The following is a 13,869-nucleotide window of genomic DNA, read 5'->3' as shown; positions in this document are numbered from 1 at the left end:
CTGAGCTCTGTCTAATTGCATTATTATACCAATCTCTGCTAAACCTGAAAGGTAATGACCAGTTCCCAGTAATTAACGGAGCTGATATAAAAGTCAGTTGTTAGGAAAGTGCCTGGATGTCATTTTGTACTAATCATGGGAAAATGTGCTAAGGTTAGACTGTTTTTAAGTCAATGTACAGCCGGTCAGCTAAACATGCATTTGTCACTCGGAAGTCTAAAATTCAACAAATTTGGAGTATAACATTTCCAATTGTAAATATTACTAATGAATTAAAATTGTATTTTGCACATTCCCGCACAAAACTGTATGTTCATTTTAAAATATATTGTTCATATGTTGTAAAGTATTTTAAAATATTTTTTATTGTAACTTGTATCTATTCTATAGGCCTATTTATGTTTCAGTTGCAGTACTTGCTTTTATTAGATTTTTTTCTTACTATTTTTATTGTTATGCAACAAAATCCATTAAGATGTAATGAAAATGGGACTTTTGTCCCCCCTGGATGTCTGGGGCCGACTAAAGTGACAGCAGCTCACTGGGCCCTAATACAATAAACATTTTTAGGCTAGGTCTGTCGTTTTTTCAGCAGCTTCAGACCTTATTCTGAAAGTATTTGCCGGAAGTGGTATTTTTTTCTGATTCTTTCTGACTTGTCAGTGGTCTTGTGGACAGCAGAGCCAAAGGTACAGCAGCACAGTGCGTCGAGCGGAGAGATGGAAGGAGAGCTGGCCGCCAGTGAGCGCGTACAAACCGGAGAGGAGAAGATCAGATGAAGAGGGAATAAAAAAGAAAAAGAAAAACATGTTTAATCCTAAATAAACAACATCTTCAAAACCAAAACCAGGATCCCCTCAGAGACACCAGCGTCATGAAACCAGTCCTGCATTGAGGTGAGAGCCGCTGCTGCGTTTCATTTCTTATTTAGCGCGTCTGGACCATCCTGACGTTTTTGATTAGACATCTTGCAAGGTTGTGTCAGTAGACAGAGGCCAGCATCAGGGTAACAGCAACATAAACCTCCAGGTGCTGAGGAGGCAGAGGAGGCTGCTGTGTTTTGATGTTAAACCCGATTCATCCCCATGCACGGTCAGCCTCTCGTGATGAATCCTGCGTTAAGAATCGGCTTTTTGATGCTAGAGGACAAGTGCAATATCGGCTCGTTTTTAGGTGTTGAACACAGAGACTGTGGGTGAGGCTTCCCGGACTGGAGGAGGGTCGCGGTGTAAAAGGGGCTTTTCCGCTAATCCATTTAATAGCCTTGAGGGAGTAAAGTCTGGTCAGTCACAGGATGGTTCAGGGCCTGATGTGATCTGATCTGATGTATACAGGCCCCGCTCGAGATGATCCAAAAATCAGTGTACCGACTCGTGACTCCACACGCAGACTCCCATTCATCTCCTGCTTTCTGGACCTGGAGCTGTCAGCCATTCAGCAGGAGGCTGATGCCGACTCCCATTCATGAAGTCCATTACGCAGCCTGCACAACGATCCACTGTTGGCTTTAAATAGGCTCTCTGGGCCCGCAGTAGGCCTGTTTCAGGCCTACTATTGACTTTTTCTCATGTTTCTTTTTATAGGCTACACAGTTAATATGAAGCCTAATAAGCCTGATTATAACAAGATACAGGCCTGCTGTTATATAAGCCTAGAGATATTGTTTTGTTATATTAAGCAGCATCCCTCTAAAATCAGATTTTTTTTTTTTCCTTTTCTAAAAGTTAAGTTTTTCAGAGCTGACCCAAGCTCATACATGCCACTCAGGCTATACTCTGTAGGGGGTGGACAGAATAACAAGAACGCCTTACAGTATAATGCAATGCAATACATCACCACAACATGTGTTATGTACGTCACTGTAATATTCTGATAATACTACTCTGACACAATGTTAGGATTTTCTAGGGTCCTAAAGGAAGGTGGGTCAGTTTATAGAGTTTATTTCCCTTCTTCTATAACTAAATTGTCTAATATTCTAATAGAAATGTTAATTTAGTATTTAAGCAGCAGCCCTCTGAAATCTATTTTTTTTAACAAAGATTTTAAAATACTGTGACTGAAACTGAGGTTATTCAGAGCTGACCCCAGCCAAGTGATGCTACACTACCCAGGCTAGACCATACAGTATATCCTGCAGGGGGTGGACAGAATAACAAGAACACCCTACAATGAAATCCGAAATAACATAAAAAAGTGTTATTTAAGCCTTTATATCATTGTGATATTCTGATATTCGTCATTTAAGGCCACATTATGTATCTGACACTATGTTATAATTTTATAGGGACCTAATGGAAAGCAGTGGCTTGCAATACAAGAGGTAGTGGTGAAACAAGTGGTCATTTATTCTATTAGTCAATCAACAGAAAATTTGTCTCCAACACATTTCATTATTGATTAATTTTAAACTTTGAAGTAATTTATCATGCAGTAATGCTAACTCCATCCTCTCAAATGTGAGGCTTTGCTGCTTTCGCCTCTTTTATATCTAATGATGCAAATATCAAACATGTTTAGAGATCATCATCAGGACACCTTGGGCTCTGAGAACTTGTGATGGGCATTTTCCCCTCATTTCTGACATTTCACAGACCAAACAACAAAAACAAACAAAATTAACAAACCGATTAATCGCATTATTTTTCGTTGCGGTCCTACATATTTCAATTCAATTTAAAATACTTTATTTATCCCTCAAGGGGCAGATTGAGGCAGGCAATTTTGCAAAAACAAATACATAGAGCCGTACATGTTATCCACCCTCAGTGTAAATATCAGGCTGTTTTTTACATCAGCTTTACTCACACACTTCACTTCATCACCAAATTAAAAAACCCATCTGTTCCAGTAACTGACACACTTGATGCTAACACAGGTCTCCTCTGCGAGAGGCCTGTGGTCATCTGTGAAATTAGTTAGACCTGGTGGGTGAGAGACAGGAAATGGAAGTTGGTGGCGGAATGTGCGTCTCCCACGCGCTCTGTCCTTTATCGCTGGCTGCCATATGGAAGCTTGAGCTCACTCAATATTTACATTGTCGCTGCTCACCAGAGAAACCAGGAGAGAGAGAGAGAGAGAGAGAGAGAGAGAGAGAGAGAGAGAGAGAGAGACATATCGAGGAGAGCCTGCTGGTAGAGGACACTGTAATTAATGTGTTTTATACCTGCATGATGAGGCCCTGCTACCTAAATTGTGAGGTGGTGAAAAACCCACAAGCAGACTGGTGAACGCTCAGTTTGTTTGTGTTCAGTCTCAGGAATCTATCTTCTCATCATGTCTGGTTTATTATCACTGGTTGCATCTGCGCACACACACACACACACACACACACACACACACACACACACACACACATGGCAGACAACATTCAGGTCAAATCAGGAAGGGACGAGGTTATCAGGGCTAAGGTGAAAGGTCACTGAATATGCTCTAAAGTGGACAGATCTAAAAGAAGAGAAAAGAAAAGAGGTCTGTCACTGCTGACCCCGACTTCTGCTCTTCCTCCTACTACCATGCCTGACCCCCCTTCACTCATCCTTCCTCTCTATCTGTGATTTCTCTCACATGGGATTTTTATCTTGTGTCTACATCTACTCTGCTTTTCCTTTTTTTCTTTGCATAGTTTCCTTCGGTCTCTCTCGCTGTCTTCACACGCACCCCCACACACGCACCCCCACACACACCTGGATGCCTTTTTTGTCTTTTAACTGTAGGTGAGGCAGTTGTCTGTCAGTGTGACTTCTCTCCTGTGTCTGTCTGCTTTTCTTTCAGTCCTCCTTCAGTATCTTTGTACTGATTTCTGCGTCTGTATGTCACATACGTTAGTGCTGCAAATTTAGTTGGATTTTGGTTTTAGTGTTTGTCATTGATTAGATATTTCTTGCAGTCTTCCTTGTTTATGCCAGTATAGCACAGATGCAATACTAGGTTAACTTTACCAAGTACAAATGGGTTGATATGACCAAGTGTTAGTGTTATTTTATATCTTACTGATGGGTTATTTACTTAAACTGAAATGTGGTAATTTTTACCTTAAAACTGTCAAAAATGTATTAGTCTGAATCAACAGAAGTACATTTCCAGGATAATTGCCTGACTGCTCTCTAAGTGTTGCCGTTCTGAAAATCCCTTCCTTTTGGAAAACGACAACATACTTTGAGCTAACAAGCTACACGCTGAAAACGGAAAGTTTTAAAGACAATTTGGATCTTGCAACAAGGCCTGCTTGGTTCTTTCGTGGAAGGATTGTAAAGATTTACAAAGAATATGTTTACCGCATTTAGTAGACAAAGTACACGCGGTGATACACTGGTAAGAGCAAATTACGTTTAACTATGTATCCAGCTAATTTAAATAGCTCACGTTACTGTATTGTGTGAACAGTTAACTGCATTTAATATAGAATGTGGCATTTTCTTTCGCAGGGTGAAAATGTTCCAACAAAACAAGTTCCTTCCCGAGACCACTGTCGCTGCTTCACCGAGCTTATTGCCGCCCAAGACGTTTGTGATTGGTTTAAAGAAATGCAAACAACCCAGAGTGGTTATTTCTTTCTCCTATCCCAGAATGTATGTGTGGTGTAGCCAGACCTTACTCCACAGCGCTGTGGAGATAGGTCTGGCAATGCGAGACTACAAATGTATTGTTAGTTGTACAAAATGATGCACATATTATATGACATTTAATACTTTTAAGTATACACATATATATATTGTTAATAATTACAAACAAATTATGACATGTACATTTAAAAAGACCTAGAGTATTATTATAACATTTTGTAGTCATAACATCTTTTAGTTTGGGTGAATAACTGAACAGTATTACCTTTCAGTTTTAGCAGAGATTGACATAATAATGCAAATAGAGAGAGCTCAGTTATGAAAATTTAAACTTTATCATATTTATTATTATTATACTGTTTTATATCCTGCACGTGTGACAAATACAACATATCGCATGTCTTCAAATGTCCTCAATCCACATCTAAATGCTGCAATATTTCGATCTTATATAAGAACACATAATTAATGGATTCCCATGGCGTTGAAGATGTGGACTATGTACAGCGCTGTACTGTACTGGGTGTGCTGCTAGCTGTGTGCCGTATGCTGTGCTGTGGAGCAGGCTAATCTTAGAAAACATGACGGGGCTAAACTCCGCGGGGTTTGAGCACAACATCCCCAATCATCCTCATCAGCCAATCACAGAGGGCGTGCTGCTGCCATGAAACTGTGTAAAACAAAGGGCTTTCAAGCTAGGGGAGCGGAGTTTGTGTCCCGTTGAAAACACAAGACTTTCATCCAGGAAACGTGTGTTTGTGTCCCAGTCTGAATTGTTGCGCATAACTTTTCGTACGATATCATACAAACCCAGTTCATGAGAATGCGTTGCTTTGCTACAGTATAATTTCCTCAGTCGCTCTATATTACTACCCACAACACCACAGTATTAATCAGGAATATGTAATTCTTGGCTCTGCACAGTTCTGTCCTGGCAGGGCTACACAGAGTAACATGAAGTGAACGTATCTTGTACGATGTGTTTTGCAGGATGCAGTTAATAGCTTCTCCCTGCACAGAAATGTTTCTTCCGTCTCCTCCCCAGTCAGTTTACTGTTACAGAAAGAACTCCCAGCCATCTGACAGAGATATCAGCCCTGCTCCCCTGGGTAAAGAAGCAGCAGGAGGAGGAGAACAGTAGTGGTAGATTTTTACAACAGATAGGGAAGAGATACAGTAGGGAAAGGGGCTTCTGAGGCCTGAAGGATGGAGGTGAACATTTTTAGATTCCCCTTGACACCCCTAAGTCTTGTGTTTTTGTACTTTAGGTCCATCAATGGACCTAAAAAAAAAAAGACAGAGGGGAGTCGTGGAGATGTGACTCTACATGGTGCCTCCGCTCCCCCTCGTCATGCAGTGTGTCTTTCTTTCTTTATGCTCCCCTTGTCTACTCCACCTCCACACACTCACTGATTGTTTTAGCAGCTGGCCTATGGAGCAAAAACATGCCCCCCACCAGTGCTGGAAAAAGCACTTAGATCCTTTACTTAAATAAAAGTACCAAAATGATAATGTGAAAGTCCTTGATTCAAAATCCTACTTCAGTAAAGTACAAAAGTATCATCAGAAACATCAGTTAGCTATAATCAATATTTGTTATTATAACAATGGATCAAATGACGATGTGAAAGGGGTCGCCAGTTGTGATGAACTTTCAGAGAATTATCACCTGAATCTGCAGCTCACCTCGGCTTTAGGGGCTGTATAGGGAGTTTCAGCTCATTGTTTTGCTGCCCTGCCAGTGACTTTACTGTTTGGTCCACTCTTATCATTCTGCAGTTTTTCAATGAAAATGCTCTAAATAGCCACTGTACATTACCTGCTTAGCAACAAATAGAAGACAGACACTCTTAGGGACTAACTTATGAACGTAGTGGAGCATTTAGCAGCTAAAGAGTCATACAAGAGTTGATGTTGTCAGTTGTTATCTTGTCAGAGTCGATGACGTCTCATCTGTCTTGTCTGGGAGGGCATGTATCTGTACTTGGACAAGGACAAAACAGCGGCTCCCATGTTATCTTGTGAGTTCAAGCAGTGTTTTGGTTTCTTAACAATATCCACACAAATCCACAACAGTTTAATTTAACAGAGAGAGAAAATAGTAATCAGTATAATATTATTCTATGCAAACAGTTTAATAAATAACAAGAGAAAAAGTATGTGTCATAATTTTTCTAACAGTAGGAGAAAAAAAATGTCCTGGGAGGTTTGCATTTCTTTAAATCAATCAAAATCGTCTTGGGCTGTGCTAAGCTCCGGATGCAGCGACGGTGTATCTGCAAATTGGTCTCGGGAAGGAACTTGTTTTGGTGGAACATTTGCACCCCGCAAAAGAAAACGAAATATAAAATATGAAATGAAGTTAACTGTTCACACAATATAGTAACATGAGCTATTGAAATGAGTTAGATACATGGTTAAATGTAGTTTGCTCCTACTAGTGTATCGCCGTGTGTATTTTGTCCATAGCAAATCGTCTCCAATCTGTTCCAAAACGTCCCAGTTGGATTGTAAATGCCGTAAACATATTCTTTGTAAATCTTTACAATCATTCCCCAAAGGAAGCAAGCAGGCCTGCCCTGTTGCACGATCCAATTTTCTTCAAAACTTGCCATTTTCAGCGAATAGCTTGCTAGCTCGAAGTTTGTAGTTTGTAGTATTAGTTATAGCAGGTTTAAAGTAAAACAAATAAAAAGTATTTCTTCTGTAATAAAAGGTCCTCTGTGACTGATTCAATATGTGATGACACTATTAGATTTTAAAATGTATGCGTAAGCAGCATTTTACTCTTGTCTAGTGGTTCTCAACCTGAGTGTCAGGCTCCTCCAAAGGGTCACATTTATCTGTTGCGTTTTTATTTCTTGGACTATTCTCTAATATTTCCATTTTTTATATTTATATTGAACAATTTTACTTTATTGGGCATCAAACAATCATTTAAACGAAAAGATCTGAGAAGTTTATTCACTTTGGTGGAACTGCTAACAACTCATAGACATTTGAAACGTGACATACGACCCCACACTTTAATTAATATAAACAAAAAAGGTTGGAAACCACTGGTTTAATCTCTAACAATGTGTTTGTTCAACTTTTTTTGTTGTAAATTTCTGTCAAATAAATATAATGTTGTACAAAGTGCAATATTTCCCTCTGAGATGTTGTGGACTAGTATAAAGTAGCATGAAAATGGAAATACTCAAGTAAAAGTACAATAAAATTGTGGAATACAGTACTTAACTAAATTGACTTTGTAACTTTCCAACACAGCCCCCCAATCAGCCGATCATTTGTTGCTTTATGTTGCTTCATACCCCTGTGTACTTATGTATGTAGTCTTCCCCAGTCTGCTGAGCCTCAGAAAACCTTAATGCTGTCCACTTCCTCCAGTGTCTCCTGGCTTAAGTTTCGTGCTGACTCGTGAGTAAATGTGTGTATGTGTGGGCGCGGCGTACAGTCAGTTCAGAATCCCTGAAAGAGGCACATCCTCATCTTTGCGGAAGGACAGGAGTTTTGAGAAACGCACCTCACTAGGTGTTGTTGCTTTTCCACTGAATGAGTGGAAAGTTGGCCCAGTGCAGGTTTTTAAATAGCTGAATGGATATTGACTTCCTCACAGCACACACACACACACACACACACACACACACACACACACACACACACACACACACACACAGGGAGCGAGATAATTGTTACAACAACACTTTGCAGTTTAAGTTTACATATCTGGTGTGGCTTGAAGGGATGAATAGATGGCTGTTTGAGTGAATGAAGTGATGAATGAAAGTGGAAAGGGATTTTAGCTGTAACTACAACTTTATTAGTGGTTATTAAAACATTTAATAATGCTTTATAGATCAGTTATAAGCCATTTTAAGAAGAACATTTGGGTTGCCAGGTTGTGAAAAATACCTTTCTTTCTGATCTTTTGCCTTTCTATAATAACACAGTTATAACTACTTTGTAATAAGCCATAAAGCTATTAATTAAAATTGTTAATATTTGGACCATCTATGGAAGCCAAAAGGCCCATAATAATTGGAATTTTTGTTTCTAACATCTACTGAAAACAAAAAAATACTTACTTTTCTTTGCTTTCTTAGTGGTGGTCCCAACTGCCCAACCAGTCAAAGGGACTTTTTACCACTAGGCAACCCAAAAGTTGTTATTTAGCAATTTTACTTAAGTAAATAATTTACTAACCATTAATAAAACTATTATTAGCAGCTTATTTGCCTTTAATAATTATCTTTCTTTTTTATTTCCTGTCTCTCTGAGTTTGTGGATAAGATCACTGTCACGAAATCAAACATCTTGTCTCGTTCTTTTTGCTCTGAAACCTGTCAAGATGTATTTCTGTCAACTGGCGGCAGGTTATGTCCAACCCAACCTTTGGTTGTGATTCAGCACCGGTGGCAGAACATGGTAGATAACAACAACAACAACAACAACAATAACAACACAGGGCCAATCAAAACGTATTGGCACTTTATATTCCTCTGGGACATCCACGCAAATAAAGGACACATTCTTTGCTGTTTTTTCATTCTTATTCAATTATCCCACCCTGTACTTTACATTTTGGTTTATCTATCCATCACAGCATTCCTCTGAAATTCTGACACTGGGTCTCCGCATCCAAGAGTTTCTCTCTCTTTGCGATGAGCTAAGAGATGGCCTTTAAAGAGCTGGGACTCCTGTGTACTTCCCCTCCTCTCTCTGATCTGGCATATTGTTTGTTTCAGATCTGTGTGAGAGGGAAAGAAGAGGGGAGGAAAGAGAGAGATTGGCTTGTAGTTGAATGTGTGTGTCAGACTTAATTCCAGTGGAGTTTTTTTTTTGCGCTAATCCTTTATGAAAAGAAATCCCACATGGATGCTTTTTGAAAATTATAATAAAGCTGCTTGCAGGAAAAATTCCAGGGAACTCTGTCATGCAAATGTATGCATGTGTGCATGATTTGGTTTAAGAATGAAATTGCAGGAAGCAAACATTTGAGCGCATGTTGTAAGCGAACTGCCAAGAGAAGCATCAGCAGCTCTGAGAATAATCTTTCACAGCTTGGGGAGTGTTTGCCATCCCTGTGCGTATGTCACCCGGCAGGCTGAGATCAGACAATATCCTTTTATCTGCGTGATTTACAGACAACAATAATCAAACCAACATGTGTTTGATTGTGCGACGCCATTCACTGATGCTGTATTAGTCACTGATGTGTTGAGGCAAAGAAAGAGAGAGAGGGGGGGGGCTGAAAGCTGGCCTTGGATGTTGCTACTGACACAGACCAGAGAGAGAAGACTGTGATCAGTGATGTGATGTTGTTTGGCACTGATTGGGCCAGATAGTGAGGCAGCGCTGAGTCATACGAACACACACACATGCTGGGGAGCAGAGGAATGTAAGGATGAGTGGACAAGAGCAACTGTGGTCTTAAAAAACACACTCATTATGTAGAAAAAACAACAGTGAGTGAGATAAATGGGACATGAAGAGGAGCTGTACGGTCAGTGCTTGTCAGAAACCATTAATTGGTAACTGATGAAGATCCAAGCTTTCTGCAAGATTTCTCCTTTCGATCTGTTGTTACATTGAATCTGTTGATAAGCTGTTTTCAAACCTTCATCGACATGCCAGGTCTTAATTTTCACCTGTCACAGATTCTGGACTCTAGATGTTGTTTGTGCTTTTGTCACCGGGGCTCTAGTTACCACTGAGGACAATTTTCGAAGAGAATTTGGGGGTTATTGAGACCAGGAGGGAGCTTTTAGTCTTTATATGTATGCAGATTTTTTCGACTCAGTTTATTTAGTTTTGACTACATTCAGGCCAAGAATAAATATAAGATTCATTATTTCCTGGCAGTATGCAGAGCTGAAGTCCACTTAAAACCATGTTTTTTTTAATTTTGGTAAACTTAAGGTGTTTCTTTATGGGTTGAGAAAATTCTCCAAAATGAATGCATTGGATTATGTGAAGAAAATGTACTGTCACAAAGCTGAAAACAAGCTTGTTTTTCTTAGCTCATGAACAAAAAACATAGAGATACATGTCTTTTTACAGGACTGAGACTTAACAATTAAAGGTGCTCTAAGTGATGTGACGCATTTTTTAGGCTACAACATTTTTCATCACATACAGCAAACATTTCCTCACTATCCGCTAGCTGCCTGTCCCCTGAACACACTGTAAAAAAAAACGGTCTCTGAAGACAGCTCAGGCTCCACAAACGGCAACAAAAACAAACTGCGCCAACCTGCCCCACGAACCATAACAAACAGTGTTCCAACCAAAAACTGACAAGAAGGAGCTGGTTGAGCGCCATCACTGCAGCAGTGTTAGCACGTAGGCTACTTCCACAATGCGTATTCATGACTCAACCAACTCCTTCATGTTGTAGCCTAAAAAAGGTGTCACATCACTTAGAGCACCTTTAACAAATGAGTAAGATGTAAGGAAACAGTGAAATAATCAAGAAAATGTTGAGACTTTATTTTTGGTGTCGAGTCACATTTTTCTTGGGCTGGGGGGCTTGGACTCATAATCTTTTTTTTTTTTTTTAAATCCTGGTTATCACTGTGAAATATGTTAAGTTGCACATTTTATATGATGGGATGTGGGAATATTAAAAATGGGAGAGAATTTTGATATAAAACTAAATAATCTGACACTGTGCTCTTCTTCCTCCTATGCAGCCTCTCCTCTGTGGGTTGGCATGGCCCAGTGATGAACGGAGCGGTGGTGCCCGGTAGCCCGGAGCTCTCCTCCTCGTGCCCGCTGCCAGACTGGCGAGAGTTCTGTGAGCTCCATGCTCGAGCCTCCGCTGCAGACTTCGCTGACAAGTTCCAGCGCTTCCTGTTGGAGAACCCGTGCTACGACTCGCCCGGCGCCGATGTCAGCTTCTCACAACACTTCGCCCACCACTTCCTGGCGTGCTTCTCTGCAGCGCTGACCCAGGCCCGGGAGAGCCAGGCGTCCTCGCCGGGGGAGGACGGCTCCAGCGCAGCACCTAAGTACAGCATTGTTCCTTTCCTGGGAATCCAGGGCTGCCCGCTGTCCTACGGCCACGACTTTTACCAGAGACGAAAGGACGCCGGGGCTTCAAGTGAATCCCTCGACAGCATGGACAGCGGAGGGGGCGGGATAGATGGGGGAGGCAGTGGCACCCGAGGCCCCCAGCCAACCCACAAGGTGTCTGCTCTGGGACAGTCCCGCAGCTCAGAGGACGTGTCAGTCAATCACCCAAAGGCTCGCTTCAAGAAGGGCTTCTCCCTGAGGAACATGAGCCTCTGTGTGGTGGACGGGGTGAAGGAGATGTGGCACAGACGGGCCTCCCCTGAACCCGAAGGTCCCTCTGGAGCCAGGAAGGCTAACGGGGGAGGGGTAGGAGGGGGAGGAGGAGGAGGAGGGGAGGCTGCAGGGGGAGAGAAGTGGTCCCAAAAGCTACGGCTTCCCAGGGGCTCCCAGGGCCACAAGGCTGAGATGCTGGAGATCCAGAGGGAGGGAGCGCTGAGATACATGGTGGCTGATGACACAAACTGTATGGGTGCCGCACAGTGGCAGAAGTGCCGCCTGCTGCTGAGGAAGACGAAGAGGGAGGAGGGAGGCGAGAAGTTCCTGCTGGAGTTCTACGTTCCACCCAAGGTACACAAACGCAAGCAGACATGCACGATCATTTGGTAAAAAACATGGATCTAGTGCTGAAATTATGAATTGGTTAATGGATGATTTGAACAAAAACAATCTCTAGATCTTTCCTCACACCCCTGCCTGACAAAAACAAAAACAGATCAGTGTTTTTTTTCACAGTCCTTATTGGGGTTTAGACATCATGTCTTTATCCAGACCACTTAAAAATGGTCCCCGAAGATTTCTTTTCCAGATGCATTGAGGGAGACGTTTGTCTAGCCACTGTCTAAATGCAGGAGGACATTTCCAACTCTTCAAGACAAGTCTAATTAGACTTAAAAAAATATTGAAATTATCAACACATTAATGATTCATGAACATAATCATTAGTTGCAGCCCTTTATGAATCCCAGATAGAAATCCAGCCTGATAATCCAACCCCTCTGACCCTGAGTGAAGTTTAACCACCCACACACACACACACACACACACACACACACACACACACACACACACACACACACACACACACACACACACACGCATGCATGCACACTTCACATTTGTCTATATGGGATTTCCAGATCATTGCCCCTGACCTTAAGAAGGCCATGAGGCTGTGCAGCTGAGTGTGTGTAAATCTGCCACTGTCCTTTGATCATGGCTGGTGGGAATGTGGGGATAAGCCTGGGGAGAGAGGGAGAGGGGGAGAGGGGGAGAGGGGGAGAGGGGGATAGGGGTAAGGACAGGTGGGAGGCAGGCCTGGGAGGGGCGTGAAAGAGCTGGTAGGGAGAACTGGAGACTGTGTGTGTGTGTGTGTGTGTGAGAGAGAGGAAGCTGGTACATTGATTTCTGTAAAAGGCAGTGAATCGCAAAGATTCCCTTTCATGCGCAAAAAATAAATATTGATTTGTTCCTCATCTTTAGCTGCAGTGACGACAAACTGAAAATAGGAAGCGAAATAGTTTTTGTGAGGGCAACATATTACATGGAACTTAATAATTGTGCTTCTGGAGTTTCATCTGTTAGGTTCTATTAACGTCCACACGTGGGACAATTATTATCAGATGAGATTAGGAGAAACTTCAGAGCAGTGGTTGCAGCGAAAGCGACACATAATTAAACACGCACATCTCGACAGGCCTGCCCTGCACACGCTCTGACTTGTTCTAAAACTGACATCTTATTCGGGTCTTACAAATCATAACAGTGCAGAGTCAACAGTGTCAGAAAGATAAACGGACTCATAAAATCTCACTCCTGCCCGCTCCTGGCTGACTGGCTCTGTCCCTGTCAGGGCCATCAATCTGCCGGCTGCTCGGTGTGGCAGCACACTGCAGCACGCTAACTGCCTGCATTATGACACAGCAGCCGGCCCCGAGACGACCCATTCTCTGCTTCACACCACCCAAAGTAACATGTAATAACTAAAGAGTAAAAGTAGCTGGAACACATCACATGCTTTTTGTATTATAATAAGAGGCAGCTTTAAGTAAAAATATCCATACTCTCCCAAAAATATAAAAAAAAAAAAAAAAAAATGGGTGTGTTTTAGGTGTGGGAATCACCAGAGGCCTCACGATACGATATCATCACGATAGTTATGTCACGATACAATATTATTGCGATATTAAACATATTGCAATATTCTGCGATATATTGCAATGTATTACCT

General features: G+C 41.6%; 1 protein-coding gene across 1 annotated transcript in view; it reads left to right on the top strand.

Moving 5' to 3' along the window:
• The first annotated feature begins 673 nt into the window (after positions 1–673).
• The window catches only part of sh2b2 (SH2B adaptor protein 2), a 22,927-nt gene continuing 9,731 nt past the window's right edge, over positions 674–13,869 (top strand). Inside the window, exons 1-3 of the mRNA XM_028574409.1 lie at positions 674–896; positions 11,261–11,948; positions 11,994–12,209. Of these exons, the coding sequence (XP_028430210.1) occupies positions 11,292–11,948; positions 11,994–12,209 (873 nt within the window). The 5' untranslated portion in view covers positions 674–896; positions 11,261–11,291. The remainder of the gene's footprint in view (positions 897–11,260; positions 11,949–11,993; positions 12,210–13,869) is intronic.

The sequence above is a fragment of the Perca flavescens genome, chromosome 3, assembly GCF_004354835.1.
Source record: "Perca flavescens isolate YP-PL-M2 chromosome 3, PFLA_1.0, whole genome shotgun sequence".
Classification (NCBI taxonomy): Eukaryota; Metazoa; Chordata; class Actinopteri; order Perciformes; family Percidae; genus Perca; species Perca flavescens.
This window is presented reverse-complemented; position numbering and strand designations above follow the sequence as displayed.